This window comes from Myodes glareolus, chromosome 7 (assembly GCF_982192425.1).
Source record: "Myodes glareolus chromosome 7, mMyoGla1.1, whole genome shotgun sequence".
Classification (NCBI taxonomy): domain Eukaryota; kingdom Metazoa; phylum Chordata; class Mammalia; order Rodentia; family Cricetidae; genus Myodes; species Myodes glareolus.
In genome coordinates, this window is record NC_142032.1 from 92,520,118 (window position 1) to 92,540,063 (window position 19,946).

The 19,946-nt window shown below is 39.5% G+C and overlaps 1 protein-coding gene across 1 annotated transcript; it reads left to right on the forward strand.

Annotated features, from left to right (window-relative positions):
* Nucleotides 1-31: 31 nt before the first annotated feature.
* Nucleotides 32-14,873, forward strand: LOC146893419 (uncharacterized). The gene is made up of 3 exons (XM_085692908.2): nucleotides 32-153; nucleotides 2,176-2,253; nucleotides 9,709-14,873. Exons 1-3 carry the CDS (start codon nucleotides 32-34, stop codon nucleotides 9,776-9,778), a joined length of 270 nt encoding a protein of 89 aa, XP_085549034.2. The 3' UTR covers nucleotides 9,779-14,873.
* The last annotated feature ends 5,073 nt before the right edge of the window (nucleotides 14,874-19,946 follow it).

Here is a 19,946-nt window from a genome sequence, read left to right on the forward strand (position 1 = left end):
CCTCCCCCGGCCCGCGGCAATCAATGGAAAAATGGCGGCTGCCGTTCTCGCGAGAATTCGGCGTGGTGGGCGCGCGGCCGGGCGCCTGGCGCCTGCTGTACGAGGGTGGCTGTCGCAAGCTCGGAATCTTCTCACCTCCGTCTTGATCCTAGGGTACGCAACGCTGGTTGAGGGCCGGTGCAAACGCTTTGTCACAACCAGGAGTCCGGTTCTTCCATCCTCCGACTCCCTCTGTTGGCAGATGGAGGGACCAGGCCCCAGAGTCATGGACACGCTCCAGTTCAGAATCCCCTTTCCGACCCTACAGTGCGACTCTTCCTCTTCCCAAGCGCGGATGCTTTGGCCATTTGGCGGATGCTTCAGGTGCCTTTGGCCTCTTCCTGATAGACCACGCGCCTTGGAGAGAAATCACCTTTATGGCCTTAGTCCTCAGGACTGTTTTCTTGGCCCCCAGTCACTCAGCTCCTCCAGCCCTACTCTCCTTGGGGACCTCGGTGCCCATCCGCTAGCACCCCCACCAAGTCCCTTAAGGGTGCTCCCTTAAGGATCCCTAGAGATGCTCCCCTCTGCACACTTTTGGGTAACTTGCTATCAACATGCTACAGGGTCAAGTCTGAGAGAGCCTCTGGGAGCAGAGGTGAAATGGGCTTCAACCTGTACTGTTCTTTTGAACATTTTTTTTTTGAGAATTTTAATATCTTCTGACGGTAAATACCGGCTGTTACACTAAACAAATCTCGCAATTAGTCATTTTTCTTAATCCCACTCCTTCCATTATGAAGACCCAGCGAGGCGTCCTTCATGGAGATTTTCAGCGAACTCGTGATTTTACAGCCTGCTGGGCTAATTCCATCCTGCCATGTTCCCAACACCCACAGTGCCAACTCTCTTACCTGTGTTCGTGGCTCTCCAAACTGGTTTCTATTGTACCCCTCCGGAAAGCTCTTCATAAATTATATAAGCTTTATTAGAATTCTGCTATTTATGGAATTGTAAGACATCTATAAAATGTAAAAAAAATCGCAAAAACAAACATTTAAAATAAATGAGTTTTTAAATAGTAATGGTATAAAAAAATCCATTAACCCCATTGAAAATATTTAGTGAATTCACTGTGATTGACTAGATTTCATTAGTTTTAAAAGCTTTAATTCTTTATGAAACACTTATTAAAATATCTGATTCAGTGTTCAGGTTATTTCTGTAGTTGGTTTTAAAAGCTGTCATAAGCTGAAAAAGGTAACCCACAAAGATTTTGATTCTAATGGAAGAAATGCATTTTCAACTACTCTTATTAATACAATACTCATTTTTATCTGCTCCATTCTTTTGTTGAAATTCAGCTACTAATTTTCCATCTTTCCTAATGTCCAGCAGAATATTTTTGTCTTAACAGGGTTGGCCTGTGGTCATAGCTCAGTGGTAGAGAAATTTCCTAGCATTGTGGGATGGGAAGGATTCTGGATTCAATCTCTAGTACCTTCTTCCAAAACAGTCAAGTGCCACCTTCCAAACATACAACAATATAAAAACAAAAATCCAGATAGGCTAAAAACTCTTTAAATACACTGCTCAGATTTCTAAAAATGTTGAAAAATTTGTCTTCATGCTTAAGTATACATATGATGAGTTTTGAAAGAGTGTTATGGACAGTTGAGAGTCACCCGGGTCCTCTACAAGAGCATCAAGTGCTCTTAACCACTGAGCCATCTCTTCTGCCCCAAGACTTAAACTTTCGAAACTTCATTCATCATGGAATTTTAAGAAGTACTGCATTAAGATTCTCTGGTCTACAGAGAGAGAGAGAGGGAGTTCCAGGACAGCTAGGGCTATACAGAGAAACTCTGTCTTCAAAAACAAAAACCAAAGAAACAGGCAAAAAGATTCTCTTGACTATTGAAATGTTGATTCCTCTACAAATTTGTACTAAAGGTGAAAAACTCAACTTGCCTCCCCATAGTCTCCCTGGCTAGCGCATACATCATTTTGGATCAAACTGGAAGTGTTTCCAAATCTATTTCAAGCATGCTACTCCTTTTACTTTAATGAGCTGACTTCTGGAGAAACCATGCTAGAAGTGAGGTGCCAGCTTGGTCACTCTCTTTTTCATTCATGATTACATTGTTATCTCCAACTCATGACTTCTTTCTTGAAATCCTTTCTGTCTTTCTTCAGGGACAGAGAGGACTCAGGGAAGAAGGACAGAACCACCAGCAGACCAAGAGGAAACAGAAGGTGCAAGATGAAAGAAAGGTAAAAAACCATGAGACAAGACATAGATTAATATAAATGGGTTAATTTAAGTTATAAGAGCTAATGGAACAAGCCTAAGCTAAGGTGTAGTTACTTCATAATTAATAAGTCTCTGTGTCGTTATTTGGGACTGGTGGCAGAAGAGAAAACCCTTATACAAAACACCATCACCAAAAGCAACTTGGGAAGGAAAAAGCTGTTTTTATTTGGCTTATACTTCCACATGTACATCATAGTCCTTCAGTGAAGGAAGCTTGTGCAAACACTCAAACAGGGTAGGAACCTGAAGCAGTGGCTGATGCAGAGCCCCTGGAGGGTGCTGCTCACTGAGTTGCTTTCATGGCTTCCTCAGCCTGCTTTCTTATAAAACCAGGACCACCAACCCAGGGATGGCACCACCCACAATGGGCTGGGCCCTCTCCCATCAATCACTAATTAAGGAAATATCTTATAGTCTGTCTTATGGAGGCATTTTTTCAACTGAAGTTCACTCATTTCAGATGACTCTAGCTTATGTCAAGTTGATGTAAAACTAGCTAGCAAAATGAGTAAATCTATGTAGCTCATATATACTGGAATAAATCCCAATATACCAAAAAGCAATAAAGTGAAGAGCCTCCTGAACTATTATCTACATTACAGATTACATACTTTTTAACTCAAGAATGGTGAGATGCTAATGTTGATTTATGGACTAAATATTGATAAGACTTAATTTTTTTCTGGTTTTATGTAAGAATAGTTTTTTGAGATGAGTGTCTCATGTTGCCCAGGCTGGCTCTGAATTAATATGTGGCTGAAGGTGACCTTGAAGGAGGAGGCTGTTCTTATAATTTCTTTGGTATTTTTTCAATTTTTCTTCACTTTAAATTATTTATAGTGTAATGTCACTCAAAACAAATTTGAAATTCACATAAACTCAGATTAGGGAGACATCTTTCTATGGATTTCTTCTACTTGTTATTCCTGAAGTCTGTCAAAGACAAGGTCATGAAAAAAAATGAAAAACCAAGGAACTGGAGACAGTCGAGGTTCTTGCCTGTGTGCAACCCAGCCTTTTCGAGGTCAGCTGTGAGTTCAAGGTCAGTCATAGCTACAGGAAACCCTGCCTAAAACACAAAGCAAAACAAACAAACAAAAAATTCGGGTGCAAGTGCCTTTAATCCCAGCACTCAGAAAGCAAAGGCAGGAGGATCTCTGTGAGTTTAAGGCCAGCCTGATTTCCATAGGAAGGCCCAGAAGACCAGCCAGGACTAGATAAAGAAATCCTCTGTATAATTTTCTTCCTTTGGATGAATTTTTGTAGAGGAGGGTTCCTTGGGTGAAAAGAAAAAATGCTGGTCACACCAGACAACAGTACATTTGACAACTAGATGTACTACAGTATTATAGCTTGGATCTTGCAACAGAAAGGGAACATTCATGGGAAAAAAATAGTGAATTTGAGTCCTACTTTCCCTATTAGGGTTTCTGTTGCTGTGAAGAAATGCTATGACCTTGGCAACTCTCATAAAAGAAAACATTTAATTAGGTAGCTTGTAGTTACAGAGGTTTAATCAATTATCATCATGGTGGAACATGGTGGCATGCAGGGAGACATGGTGCTAGAGAAGGAGCTACATCTTGATCTGAATGCAACAGCAAATGAACTGAAGTAGGTGTAGTTTAAGCATAGGTAATCTCAAAGCTCACCTTTTCAGTGATACAATTTTCTTCAACAAGGCCACACCTAATAATGCCGCTCCATATGAGCTTATGGGAACTAGTTACATTCAAACTATCACAAAGACATTGCTTGGATAAATTTATTTTTTTCTTCTTGGATGATCATTTAAATCCACTAAGCATTTTATCTGTAATGTGGAAAGAGTAATAGCCCTATTTACAAAGCTATAGTAAATGTTAGGAATAATCTTAAGACGAGCCTCTCCGCCGATGCAAATAATTCCAATCAGACCAAATTAGACCAAATAAAACATGCCCACGTTTAATAAGTGAAATGCTCCCAGTTGGCCAGGAGCATGGCAAGAGAGATGCGGGGAACCATGCAAAACCCAAAGACCACCTGTTCCTTTTCTGGGCGGTAGCCTAAATAGCCCGTGAGAGTGGTCCTGACCCTCCCTGGGGAGGGGTCAGCATTTGGTGGACTTTTCTGGAGGTGGAGACCAGACTAAGGCAACTCCCAGGCCAGGGGCTGAGGTGATGCTTCGAGTCGTCCCAGAGTCCTTGGATATAGGGGTGTCAGGGGCCTAGGGTCTCACTTTTAATCAAGCAATAAACAGCAGAATAATAATCCCAAAGGTACAATAGTTAAGATAATATGAAAAATATCCAGCAGGCTTCATTCTAGGAGTTTCACATATATTATTTTTCACTTATTCTTTCAATAACTATATTCATGAATATACTGTTATCCCATCCTAAGAGTGAGAAAATTGATATAAAGTGTAGGCAGAGTTTGATATACTGCCTGGTACATAGAAAGCAATCAGCATGTGCTAGCCACAGTTATTACTGCATTGAAGCTCCATTAGGGAATGCCCAGCTTTGACACTGTGTTATGAGTAGGTGATGTTAGAGCAGTGCTTCTCAACCTTCCTAATGCTCTGCTTTTTTTAAATATTTATTTAATTATTATGTATACAATATTCTGTCTGTGTGTATGTCTGCAGGCCAGAAGAGGGCACCAGACCCCATTACAGATGGTTGTGAGCCACCATGTGGTTGCTGGGAATTGAACTCAGGACCTTTGGAAGAGCAGGCAATGCTCTTAACCACTGAGCCATCTCTCCAGCCCTAATGCTCTGACTCTTTAATACAGTTCCCCATGTTGTGGTGACCCCAACTATAAAGTTATTTTCATTGCTACTTCATAACTGTAAGTTATGAATATACATTTTATGTTACCCCAAAGGGGTTGAGACCCACAGATTGAGACTACTGACTTGAGCGCTTATTGAATTAATTAATGAAATAGTCAGTTAGCCAGAAAGCAAATCTCTCCAGTTACCTAACAGCTGTACTTTGTGTCATGTTGACTGTTTTGCACTTACATGCTGTCTCCATGAAAATGATTAAAGTTTTCTATGTGGGACAAGCCTAGGGCTTTGCAAGCGCTCAGATTTCAAGGTGGAAGAATAAGGAGGAGGCATCTAACAAAGTTGGTGATACAGTGCTAATCTTTCTGAAGTGATTTCACAAGATCTTGATGATAGAATAATGGTTATAAGTTTGGCATTTGAAGAGATCTCAGTATTGCTTGAGGAAGTTGAAGGAGTAGGTATAGTAATTACTTTATAACATCCTGAGGATAGGTAATCCTCAACATAAGGAGAATATTTTGTAATAATAGTCTGGAACAAAAATGAAACAAGAATTATAAAGAACGGTTTATTTAAAATTTTAAATTAAATTATTTGTTATAACATATGTTATATAATATTCCATAATGTGTGCTATTATTGTAATATTTATTACAATATAATTAAATCATTAACTTAAAATTTTTAGCTTGCATGTAGAAATATGTTAATATAAATTTAAAACAAAGTGCCAGTTAAAATTTGTAACAATAACAAGTAGTAAATTGTTAATATTTTTTATATAAAAGTTTTATAAATCAACAAGAAAATTATGAATACCTCAATGAAAATATTTAAAATGTTTTATTAAAGATGAACTAACTAAAAATCATCAATAAATATCTGATAAGATGCTCAGCTTTACTCATAATTCAATGAAATGCAAATGAAAACAAAGCAGCATTTTTAATTTTAGATTTAAAACACTTGTGGAAAACAGGCTCCTCTGTTTCTCTGCCTCCCTCCTTTCTTCCCACTCCCATCCTACCTCTACACTTAGTCACATTTAGTGCTTAGCAGGTTGGGAGACTGTTAGTCTCTGGACCTTTTTTTTAAGATATCAGCTAATAGGATTTGATGCTTTACATTTTAAAAGTTTAAACAGTTTCCAGATGTTTGAGTTTCACCAGTTAAAATAATCCATTTCTCCTTAGGTTTTATAACTAGTGGTCTTCCTAGAAGATTTTCTCTCCCTAAAAGTGAAAGTTTTTCTTAAAAACAAAGCAAAACAAAATAATTGTTAGTTACTATTCTCTTTCTCTTTTTCCCCCTTTCTTTGTTTTATGAGATGGGTGGGGGGTTTGGAATTTTTTGCACAATATCATCTAAGGTTGTCAACATCTTTCACAAAACATGTACTTCACAGAATAATACAAGTGAGGAAATAAATATAAATTTATATAATTTTTCTTGATAAAATTAATATTTAGATGCTAGCCATTGATAGAATTTTATATATGCATAGAAATTAGATCATTCCAGAAACTTTATCGCCTCAGTTTCTAAACTGCCAACAGTGCGCCTCTGCACCTCACCGGTCATCACCATCTATGGAGGGCCTCCTGTTTCTATTGCACTGCTGTCTACTAGGTGTCATAAATTCCATGGTGTCTCATTCGATTCAATTACAGACACTTTAAAGTTTATTGTGCATTTGAACACTACAAACATAATCCTTGGAAGATTAAAAATACAGTAAATAAATCTTGGAGGGTAGGGGTTTCCTGCCAGTTTTTTAAATTTACTTATTTTTTCTAGTGATTAAAGCTTTATTGTAAAGAAGAACTTGCAAATAAAAAACATCACACAACAGGATTACACAGAACCAAAGTCTCAACATCTCAAAGGACTCTGGAAAAGTTAGAACAGCTGTTCTGAAGCTGGGGCTTCACAGTGGCTTCTGCACTTTCACTATAAATTATATTTTTATGCACTTATCCAACACACACACACACACTCCACAACAAACTTAAAACTAGAAAAATAATTAGCTTTATACCCTCTTTGATGACTCGTGTGTCCTTCCTTATCACCTAGTACTTACCTTTCCTAGTTATTCTTTCTACATGGTATACTATATTTGCATGTACATTTGTTATATAGATTATATATGATAGGTTTAGAGCCTTCTGTGAGGGAGGACATTAGTATCTTTCTTTCTGATATTGTGTGACCTCACTTATTATTATGCATTCTAAATCTAACCATTTTCTTGAAAGCTTTGTGACTTCATTTTTATTTAGAGATGAATTGTGTTGCATTTTATATGTGTGCCAGATTTTTATTATCAACAGTCATCTGTTGATGGACAACCAGGTTGGTTCTATTTCCTTGCTGTAGTGAGTAAAGAAGTAATAAATGCAGAGTATAAATATCTCTATTGTAGCTTTCTTAGCTACTTTTCTATTGCTGTGATAAAACAACACAATCAAGTCAGCTTATAAAAGGAAGAGTTTAATATGGCTTATGGTTTTGGAGGTTTAGAGTCTATTATGGCAGAGTGAGAGAATGCCTGAGGTCCTGTATATATCCTGATTCACAGCCATGAAGCAGAAAGAGATCCCAGGGAATTGTATGAGCCTTTTGAAACCTCAGATCTTAGCCCCAGTCATACACCTCTTCGAACAAGACCACACCTCCTAAATCTTCCTAAACTTTTCCATCAACTGGAAATCAAGTATTCATATATATGAGCCTTTGGAAACATTCTCATCCTAATTATCACATTCTACTCCCTAGCCCTATAGGCTCTTAGCTATATTGTAATACAAAATGTTCGTAGTCCAATTTCAAGTTTCCATAGTCTTTCACAGTCTAAACGCAATGTAAAAGTCCAAAGCCTCTTCTGAATTCAAGGCAGTCTCTTTAACTGTAAGCCCCTGTACAATCATAAAACATGTGCTATGCATGCCGTCCCCACTGCAGTAGTTCACACGTGCAGCTTCAGTGCTGTGTGCAGAGGCCTCTGGCTCTTGCCCTCTTTCACTTTCTACCCTGTGATGATCCCTGAGCCTTGGTGGTGGGGGGCGGTGAGATGTCGATGTCCTATCTAGGGTTGAGCATTCTGCAGTCTCTGAAAGAAGGTTGATCTTAAGGTAGATTAGAAAATGTGGAGTGTCTTGAGTGCTGTCTTGGCAGAATGCCTACCAAGCATGCATGGATGAAGCCCCAGCACTGCAGCACATGCCTGTAATCTCATCCCTTAGGAGATATAAGAAAATCAAAGTTCAGGGTCATCCACTGTTACATAATGAAGTTGAGGACAGTGTGGCTTACAGGAGACATTGTGTGTGTGTGTGTGTGTGTGTGTGTGTGTGTGTGTGTGAGAGAGAGAGAGAGAGAGAGAGGGAGAGAGAGAGAGAGAGAGAGAGAGAATGAGGGAGAGGGGGAAGAAAAGGGGAAAGAGTGAAGGGGAGAGAGAGAACGACAGAGAAAGGAACAAAATTTATTTATGATGGTCAGACCCTACTTAAGTATCATTCTGATATAGGCTTAAGTGTAAAGAGAGAACTGACTGATTTTCTGCATCATTGAATAAAGAAGACAGAAACTAATGAAGGATGTCAGAATTGTGTTTCTGAAATTCAATTCAAGAGCTTTTTGTTGAGAGTTTTCTGATGAGGCATGCCGCCAGAGTCTGTGGGAGATGACTAAGAATGTCCACCGCTCTCAGGCTGCCCACACCAGCTTAGTAAACAGTGTGTAAATCTGGAAGACAGCATCAGGATGGACAGCCTGAAGAGCAGAGCCTGGTCCCAGTGTGGTCTACTCGCTCACAGCCAAACCTTCACATACATAGCATAACTAACATGGTCACATAATAGCCCTACCTGTGACTGAAACAAATCACCACCATGAAAAGGTATAATTGTGGAATCCTGAATATAGGAAACAGGATCTGTCAGGTCATGCCCCCAGATGATTGGTAGAGCTTTTTAGGGAGAAAACGGAGTCCCTTTACCCATGATTGACTCAGCCTGGGTCAATGCAGTGGCCAAGATTAAACTGAATGCTGACAGCTCCAATAGATACACAATGAGGAGGAGCTCCTGGAGATGGAAGCTGCCTGGGAGAGCCTAAGAAGATCATAAACTACTCAAAGTCTTTACTGCTGTCCTGAGGTCTTAGGCACTTTTGGATCATTATGTTATTTGAGTAATTAAAAAAAAAAATCTACAAAGTGAGTTCCAGGACAGCCAAGACTGTTACACAGAGAAACTCTGTTTCAAACAAAACAAAACAAAACAAATAAAAAGTTTCATAGTAGTAGTTTAATTCTAACATTATCTATAAAGTAAAAAGTGGCAATTTTATCATAAAACCGTTGACCACACAGACTCTCATTTCCCAGGAAGAAACTTTAGAGCTTAAGATTGCCGAACCCTCACAGAAAGTCTGCGTGTCTTGGGCAGCAGTCTTCAAATCAATTTGACCTATTGAGTATTTGGGAAAGTGTCCACATACGTTTGTTTGTTTGTAAACTCAGTGCATGTTCTAAGCTTCGGCTTCCTAGCTTCCTAAGATGTCTGAGGGACACAGTGAACCAAGAAAGAGAAGCATTTGCTTATTATCTTTGGTTTCCTTTTGTTCACAGGCAGAGTGCTGTGGTGACAGGCGCTGAGTGGGGACAGACTGTCCCAGTGCGGCCGCTGCTCTGCCACTGACTTAAATTGCCATCCATTTTTCTCATGGCTCAGCGGGAGTGAAAGTGTGGTGTTCACGATGGTAAGCTGGGTGGACAGAGACAGGCACTTAGACAGTGCCTAGCATCCACTAAGCACTACACAGGTCCTTGACACTGGTGGAATTGTGTCCAAATTGGTTCTCCAGGTAAGAATCTTTAAAGGTTGCTTTCTTATTTGTGAGGGCAAACTAGTTAAAACCAGATAATGTAATCTGTAAATCTACCTCATTGAACTCTCAGTGACTCTTTTGCTGAAGAGTCATTCTCTACTTCCCTCAAGGAACATCACATGCCCTCTCTACTTCCCTCAAGTACAGCACATGCTAAGAGGCCACCACAGGGGTGCCAAGTGAGTGTGATGATGTTAATCCATGCCAGGAAATCTTAATGTTCCTTCTTTTTTATAAAAAGTAAACATGTGTGTGCATATATATGCACATGTATGCATGCACATATAAGTTATGAGCATATTTATGCAGGATCATAAATATGCTTGTATATATAAATTTGCATGCATATATAGGTACATACATATGAACATGTCCATGCATTTATAGGCACACAAGTATATATTCTTACATATACACCCATTTGTCTAAGTGTATGTGCACGCGTAGATTTTAATGAATCTAGATGTGTATATGCATATATGTATATATCTGTAGCAGCATTTTATTTATATTTTAATAAATAAAGCTTGCCTGAAGATCAGAGAATAAAACAGCCCTACTGGTCAGCCTTACAGACCAGGTAGTAGTAACACACATCTTTAATCCCAGTAGCCACACTAGTTGCCATAGAAAACACATACCTTGAATCCCAGTGGCGCACACCTTTAATCCAAGTGCTAAAGATGAATATAAGATGGGAGGAGACAGCTCTCAGGCTCAGTCTCATTCTGAAATTCCTGAAGGCAGGATTGCTGTTTTGGACTGAGGTCTAGGTAAAAGCCAGTGGCTGGCTGCTTTGCTTTTTGGATCTTCAGGTTGAACACCAATTTTTCTATTTGAATTTTTATTGATCATGCTTCATATATCTGTGCACATATAAATACACATAATATATACACATATCATATATGTATACTTAAACACATGTACATGCCTGCATATCTATATATTTTGTATATGCACAAACTTAAAAAAGGTTTGTATGTATATATACAAATTAGATGTGTGTGTGTGTATTAGAATCTGAGTACACTAATATCTTCTTACCCCTCATTGGATATTCTGTATTTCTTATGATGTACTCGATCACTTTTGGTTTCATTTTGTGACACAGTTTCACCATGTAGTCTTTCTTGGCTGACCTGTTGCAGAGATCATCTGTCTTCGACTTCTAGTGCTGAAGTTAAAGACGTGTGCCACAACACTTGGCTGATGTGCTTGATCACTTGGAGGCCCTTTGTGCTCAGAAATCTGGTCAAATTTCCAGTCTGCATGAGCCTTGGGCAAGAGAGAAGCATAGGGACAGAGAAGGACAGGCAGAGCAAAGGAAACCTGGCCAGAGCCCAAGAGTCAGATAGCTGCAGGCAGAATCTTGCTGTGAGGGCTCTTCCTACACAAGTCAGTGAGGGCCTGAGCTTCAGATACAGTACGTTCCAGAAGTAGAGAGCCACTTGGCAAGGATGGATTTCCTGACCACCACTCTACTCACACTGGGCTTAGGATGCTGGCACTAAATGGTCATTTGTTCAAGGAGTTTATGTTCTGATAGAAATGACTAATACCGACAAATTCATTCAATCAGAATTATTTCGATATGTGTAAACATATAAATATACATACAATCCATAAATAAGTAGCATTACTCCAAATACAGAAATCTTCAGAGGAAAAGTTTCCTGGACGAAGGAGGCAATACTTGAGAGAAGTATTGAAAAGAAAAATTGTTTGCTTAGTGGAAGGTTAAATAAATAGAAGCCTTCTTTGAAGTCTTGTTAAGATGTTATGAATGTAAATGGAACCACTGCAGAAAGCTCTGTGAGGATTTTGTGGGCTCTTGTTTACTGCATGGGTCTGATGACTACAATGATAGTTGTTATATAGGGAGTTCTCATTTCTTAATGCAGAGTGGTTAGCGACTGCACATGTAACATAGGTGGGAGTTTTTATATTTTCCTTTTGGGTCAGAGTGAGCCTTAGGGTGATACTGAGCTTAATCTAGTGCCAGTTCCAGGGCTGAACAAACAAGGCCTGAAGACACCAAGTAGCCAACTGGAGGCAGTCAGGAATCCAGGCCAGAAGTGCAGCGGGACTCCTGTTTCCTGACTCCGAGCCCAGTGCTGGCGTCATGATCCAATGGCACCTGCTCAAAAATACCAGATGGCCACAGTCCATCCTCGATACTCAGACCTTCTCGAGAGCCAGAAATGAATCCGACTCCAGAAGGCTGCAGGAAGCGAAGACAGCTAGCGATTCTTCAGTCCAGTTGCTGTCTGTGCTGTGCTTGGCTTCACTGGAAACCAGTGGTTCCAGTTGCTCTGAGTCCCCCTTTTCTTTGGAGTGAGGAAGAACAAAGCAGCATTATATCCTCAAGGGCCACGTAACTTACATAAACACAAGCTCTAACCACGTCACTTCACAAGCAAACCAGCCAGCCTGAGAGTAGCCCAGTCTCAGGCTCAACGTTTAACAGAAATGTGACCTGAACATCTCAGAGTTTGTCATGTCTTTCTTTCTCTCCCTCTCGCTCTTACTCTCTCCCCATCTCGTGTGCTGCTGAGGGTAAGGATTAAACCTGGAGCCTTGTACACTCTACTGCCGAGTTACAGCTCCATCTCTGTTACTTATTTTTACTTTGAGGCAGGATCTCTCTAAGATTGCCCAAACTGACCTTAAATTTGCTCTGTGGCCTGCATGAGCCTCTAACTCTTGCCTCAGCCTCCTAAGTAGCTGGAATTAGATAGAAGCCCTTGCTATCACTTCCAGGTGCCATAGTTCTGAAGGTCGAGCTTTGAGTAATCACAATAAATACATGTTGGGCATGTTTTCAAATTCAATGTAAATATACATGAAATGAATTTATATTCTCTCAATTTTATGTAAAGTTGTGTGAGGCTCCAAGAACTTAGAATTCTATAGTTACATTTTAGTATAAACCAGGCATTTCCCTAATCCTGTTTAGTCTCTGCATAAATATCATTGTCTTGAGACAAAATTACTCTTGTCACCAATTTAAAATAGAGAATTTCTTGAGTTTACCCAGTTATTTCCACTTTTTAGACTTAAATCCATATTTAACACTGAATTTTGAAGCCTTAGTTTGGCAATCTGACCTACTAAACTTACCTTAGAAGAGCCCACGTTTTCAATTTTATCAGTACAAGCTAGGCCAGCCAACTACCATCTCTCTTTAAGACTAGGAAGTAGGCTGGGCAGTGGTGGTACACACCTTCAAACACAGCACTCGGGAGGTAGAGGGAGGCAGATTTCTGTAATTTCGAAGTCAACCTGGTTCACAGAGCGAGTTCCAGGACAGGCTCCAAAGCTACACAGAAAATTCCTGCTCCCCACCCATCCACCAAAAGCCTAGGTTCCTGTCCTCTAATAACTATTCACATAACGGTTTAGAGTGCCTTTTTTTTTTAAAGAAAAATATTTTGGACTGAACAGATGACTCAAGCACTAAGAGTGTGTACTATTCTTGCAGAGAACCCGGATTTTGGAGTCCAGCACCCACACTGGGTGGTTCACTATCACTGGTAACACTATAACTTGTTGTAAGATGGGAACCCAACATCTCTGGTCTCTTCAGGCACTTGTGCATTCATATGCAATATCCTAATAAAGACACATGCACATAATTTTTTAAGTATAAAAAAGAGTGAATCAAAGAAAAAGAAAATCATATATTAGTTACTTTTCTCAATTCTGTGATAAATACTTAAAGGGAAGGACTTTTGGGGGGGGCTTATAGTTTAAAGGAGTATAATCTGTCATGGTGGGGAAGCCATGGCCGCAGACAATGAGGCAGCTGGTCACATCTACAGTCAGGAAGTAGCTAGAGCACAGGAAGCAGGGCTGACCTATATAACCCCAGGGCTTGCCCCTAACAACCGACTTCTGCTATCAGTCTCTCTCATAAAGGTTATACAACCTCCCCAAACAGTGCCCACACTTGGGGACACTTGAGCCAGAGGGGGCCTTTTACATTTCGATCAGTCTTATCATATTACCATCTTTCAAAATTTTCTATGCCTCATCTGGTAAAGACCAAAGCCTCTAACATGGCCAACAAGTCTCTGCATGACCTGTTCCCTCCCTACGTCTCAGCTTCCTCAAGGGTACCCACCTCCTTCGTCTTTACATTTCGGCCCCACTCTTTAGTTCTCCAGACAAGCTAGCCTTTGCCTTCACCAGGGCTTTTGCACATGTTTCTGTTTCTGCGATGTTTCTTCTGTGGCTCTTGTTCCTACTTCACCCAGCTCCTTTCCATGGTTTTCTTTATTTTAAAATAGTATACATGAACTATATTACAATAATTATAAAATGGTGGTTCCATTAGGACATTTTCAGAAATGCCTAGGTTGTAGTTTGATTGTATTCACCACCGCTTCTACACCCCCCCCCGTTATCATCTCTGGTTTCCACTTCTTCCCACCTGTTGGCCCTCATCTTCTTCCCAGCAAATTTCTTCTCAGCTCTGTCTGCATGTCCTCAAGGAGGCCTTTCTCCCACTTTAGACGAGGTCAAGTGCCTTGTTGCATATTCTCTTGTGAACCTGTTCTTCTCCTTCTAAGCACACAACACAACTGTAATCTAATACCTGTGTTATTTGTTGCTCAGTGTTTGCCCCAACAGAATGAAATTTCTATGAGAAAGGCCTTATTCATCCCTGTTCCTGCATTATCAGGAAAAAAAATACTTGTTGAATCATTGAATAAAAGAGTACTTTTTTTAAAATTTAAAACAAAGTTTGTTTATTTAGTGTGTGTGTGTGTGTGTGTGTGTGTCTGCACTCATGCACATGTGGAGGTCAGACTGGAACAGTTTAGGAGAACTGGTTTTCTGCTTCTACTATATAGGCACCAGGAAATCTAACTTAGGTCACCTGACTTGCACCAAGCTTCCTTACCCAGTGAGCAATCTCATCAGCTTCCAAAGAATAATTTTTAGGGGCTGAAGAGATGGCTTCATGGTTCAGGCCCTAAGATCCATTTTAGATGGCTCACAACAGTCTGTACTCCAGGAGATCTGGTGCCTTCTTCTGGCCTCCAAGAGCACTCCACTTACATCTACATAACCACACAGACGGATACAAACATCTGTACAGTAACTTCTAAGGAAAATATGTAAAAAGAATAATTTTAAAATAAAAATTATGTTACAAAAAGAAATATTAATTCATGAAAAGGAATAGTTGAACATACAAAGGAACATAATATATACTGTAAAACGGAAATAGACGTTGCTCCCAAATGAAGCCCATGCACACAGTTTAGTTTGGACTTCTCACAGAAAGACGAAGACATGTGCAGCTGCGACAACAGAAAGAAGGGAAGCAGAGATGATTTAGAAAAGATAACTGAGGCACTTCAGGGGTCTGGCAATCAACTGAAGAAGACACAGCTTCAACCCAGTCGGGAACACTGACTTCTTGCTTGTGGGGTCCTCTACACTGCCTGTCTGGAGACAAGGTTGGCAGCACTGTGCCATGGAGGAGGGGTCCATGGGCTGCAGAGGAGAACAACACATAGGATGCTGTGGTGTTTGGTGTCTGGGGATAGATCAAGGCCGAGAATGAGCCATGCTTCTTGAATTCTGTGTAGTTCACCAAGTAGTTAGTTGGATGGGAAAGGCCTAGGGTTAAACTCTTCTCATACTCTTAGATTTTTGGTATTGACAGTGCTACACTGGGCGGGGGGGGGGGGGGGGGACAGGGGAACTTGTAAAGCTTATTCTGATTCTATGGAAAGTACAAATGATTCTATGGAAGGTTAATCTGTTAACTTGGTGCTATGTTGTAAGCATTTATTATCTATTGAGATTGATTGCCTAGAGGATATTAGCGATCACACAATACAAAAGTGGTGTGGGAGAATTGTCTGTATTCTGTCAATCATATTTTAATAAAACGCTGATTGGCCAGGCAGGCAGTATAGGCAGGAAAGCCAGACAGGAAGTAGGGGTGGAGCAAAGAGAGTAGGAGTATTCTGGGAAGCAGGAAGCTCCCTCCACCACTCCTGCCCAGATCACCAAAGAAGCAACATGTGAGCTGACAGCTGAAAAAGGTACCAAGCCATATGGCTAACATAGATCAGAATAATGGGTTAAGATAAGTCATAAGAACTAATAAGTAGCCTGACCTAATGGGCCAATCAGCTTTATAACTTATAGAGATCTCTGTGTGATTGATTTTCTCTGGGACTTGCCAGCTGTGGGGTACTGGGCAGGAACAGATATCCCAATAAGCAGGCCCCCTCATGTTACACAAAAGCATATGGACAACCGTTACAAATCCACATTTGAGAAAATACCAACTCTCTGTCATATTGGGGACTTAAGGACATTTCTTTCAAACCTGCGGCAGACCTGGGAGCCACCTGATGGTCTTACTCAGAATTGACTCTGGCTGACACAGAGTGCTCATCCCGCTGTTGCTGCACTGTCTGAACAATCCCATACAAGAAAAGATGGATGACAGAAAAGATGCTTGACCAAAGAAAAGAGTTCAAAGTGTTAGCATAGGTGGCTTGAAAACTCACTGTACGAATTAAAAGACCACCCAGAGATGTTCCTCTCAGTTGATTTACCCTGAGCATCCTTTATTCTCCTTTCCCGACCATTTTATAGATTCTGCACATGGAGGCAGCAAGGTGCAAAGCTGCTAGGAGCTGGGAACTAGTAAGGCCTCCCTAGGTGCTCAGTCCAGGAAGGTGGAAGAAGATGGAAGTAGATAGAGTAAGAAGTCAAAAGGAGATGCCCTTCTAGGGTGTGTGTTGCAAAATTGTAAAGATTTTGGTGAGACAGCTAGTATACAAAAAGAAGGAGAAGACTGGATGAAGAAATATATCCTTCTGGGCTATGTAAGTTTTGTTTTCTTTTTTCTATTGAATAATTTATTTTTATTTGTTTGCAAGTATACGTGTGTCTTTTTGAGTGTAGAACCACTGGAGCCCTTGGAGGTGGAGTTAAGGCAGTTATGAGTCACCCATCATGGGTGCTGACATTGGCACACAGATTCTCTGGAAGGGCAGACAATGCTCTTAAACACTGAATCATCTCTCCAGCCAAGTTTTTAGTCTTTATTTTCCATTTTAAAGCGAAATAACCCCATAGGAATAAGCTGGCTAAATTCTATTTCTCACTCATCATGGAAAAGCTTACATGATCTCTATGCATTCATCAAGATGATGTTTCTGTCTAGAATGTTTAAGAATGTATTTAAAATAATAGCTCCAACTGATTGAACTGAACATTGTATGTTATGCTGTTTCTCACTGAACTAATCCCAGGTGGATGTCTTTAAGTTCAGTGTCTTACAGCAAATGATAACTTAAGACTTAGGAGAGCTTAAGTCTCTAGTCATAGCAAATAAGTGGTAGATCCAAGAGCCAAGCCAGTAACTGCCACACCTTCCCCCAGCGAATCCCATGCTCCCATGCTGCCACCCCTCTACATTACTGAGTAGAAAGAATGAGCACCATTTCTCAAAGTTAGAGTAATCGTATATCCTGATGAATTATTGCATACATAATCATGTTCTATGCTAATATGTGGACTTGTATACAAATTTTGTATATTGATACAAATTTGAGATTAATTTTGTTAGAACGTATTGTATGTACATTTCTACTTTTGTTGAAGTTTTCTTACCTATACAACTCATTTAACAATGTAATTTTAAATTTGTAAATGTAATTTTACAATTAATTGTAATTAAATATAATTACAATTAAATGTAATTACAAATTTCTAGTCCTTGAAAATTATTGTTAATAACTTTTTATGATAATAAAGAAATGTAGGTTAGTAGTTGATTACCTATTATAATTGAACTTATATTCACATTAGATATGTTTTCAAAGGCAAACAAAGATATATTTTAGATTGGACAGATCATCTTCAAACACTTCAATGATCTGCAGAATATGGTATGTAAGACATTTAATAATATAGATTCTATTTTCTCTTTTTATAACAGTGAAACATGTCTGCCAATCTACTTCAGAGAGGATGATGGGCACTGAAGAAACTCCATGTGGAGTTTGCTTTCTTTGTGGCTTTTAAGTAAGCCACTGGGCAAGAAAGTGCTCTTGCCTCAACTACAGACAATATGCTATCCTAAAGGAACAAGCAGGACACAAAGGAGAGCCACTGCCAAACCTTGTCCAGACAAGGTGGGACAGTTCTTCAAAAACCCTGCTTCATAGAAAAGTCTTTCAGATATTCTAGGCCTGTAGGCCCAAGATGGATGCCCCAATGTTACAGAGGAACTTAGGGTTACTGTCCAGGCATCCAACTGTTTCTATCAATTCTTACAATTTTCAGAAGTCGCTTGTTTGAACTTCCTGCCTACTTAGTTAATATTATTTCCTTCTTGGGACTCTGAGGGAGTTGAAGACTAGATAGTTATAGTTTTCCTTGTTTACTTGATGCAGTAAGCAAGTTATGATAAAAAGTAAATTATGTACAAGACTTTGAACTCACAATGATAGGATAGATATGGAATATTTTCTCTGAATTTGTCAAATGCAAATGGATTAGACATTGCTGATGTATTTATTGCCTGTATATATTGTATATAGTCATTGTACTTATTTTATATAGTTTTTCTTGTATTAATTATAGCCTTCTTTTTTATTTTAGACAAAAAAGGAGAAATGAAGTGATATTTGTATTTTAATAAATAGATCTTGCCTGGAGATCAGATAGAAAAGCAGCCACACTGGTCAGCCATACAGACCAGGCAGTGGTGTCACACACCACTGTTAACCCCAGTAGCCACACTAGTTAACCATAGAGGCCTGTTTTACCTGCTCACACTTAACCATCTGGATCCAGCTTTGGGGAGGGGCAAATACTTTTCTCTTTCCAAGCATATCATTTCATTTCATCTGAAGCATTAGATAATCTTAACTTTTAAAAAGATGTATTATACTATTCTTAATTACGTATATGTGTGCTCATGTATGGATATGTGCACATAATGAGTGCAGGCACCAGTGGGAACCAGAGGCATTAGATCTTTCTGGAAATGGAGCTCGAGGTGGGTTGTGAACCACCTGACTTGGATGCTGGGATCTGAACAAGGGTCCTCTGCTAGAGCAGCAAGCTCTCCCAACTACTGAGCCATGTCTAGCCCTGATCCAAACCTTGATGTTTATAGACAGGTGAGTGTATCCAGGAGCCGCAATACTCTTCTTGAAAAATATGTGTTATGTGTTAAATTAGAGCTTTCAGATTTCATCAAAATTGAACCATCTCATTGGTTTGATTTAGTCATTTTTGACTCTGGATATTTAAAATGACAGTACTAGCAGTTAAATGAAACTTGAACCCAAATTGGAATTTTTAGTAACAAATAAAAGACACAGTTAGCTAGTGAAAGACAGCTCTCTACTAAAGATATTCAAAAGTGCCTTGAATTTATTTTAAAAATTTATAAGAAGAATAACTTACAACATTCAGAAAATAAAAACGTCAGGAAAGTGATTCATTTTCCAGCCATCTATTACAATTACTTTCGATTTACATTACCCTTTAAATTTTTGTCACTTTGTTATTTAAGAAAACACAAATACTTTTTGCAGTTCCCCAAAGCAAAAATCAGTGGTTATATAGGCAAAGTATCAATACTTATCAGTCTCCTATTGTTGCACATTTAGATTCTAATACAGTTTATTAAAGAAAACTTGACTTTACTGCATGATATTGAAAGTCTTATTTATTTTTATTATTTTGTGGTTTATAAAGACATGTGAAAACCAGGCACTAGTACAAGTAATTAGATTCTACTGTCTTCCATGTTGACAAAACTTGAAATGTAAAGCTGTTGTCATTTCAGTTTTCCTGGTACTTAATTGTATGCTAAGGCCTCTTGTTAAAAGTGACTACGTGGAGTTGGGCGGTGGTGCCGTACGCCTTTAATCCCAGCACTTGGAAGGCAGAGGCAGGCAGATCTCTGAGTTCAAGACCAACCTG

Bases quoted from the DNA above. Each gene is read 5' to 3' on its own strand.
- LOC146893419 (XM_085692908.2), top strand. From the start codon at position 32: ATGGCGGCTGCCGTTCTCGCGAGAATTCGGCGTGGTGGGCGCGCGGCC. The intron at 154-2,175 runs GTACGCAACGCT...GTCTTTCTTCAG, and splicing joins ACCTCCGTCTTGATCCTAGG to GGACAGAGAGGACTCAGGGA. The intron at 2,254-9,708 runs GTAAAAAACCAT...TTTTGTTCACAG, and splicing joins AGGTGCAAGATGAAAGAAAG to GCAGAGTGCTGTGGTGACAG.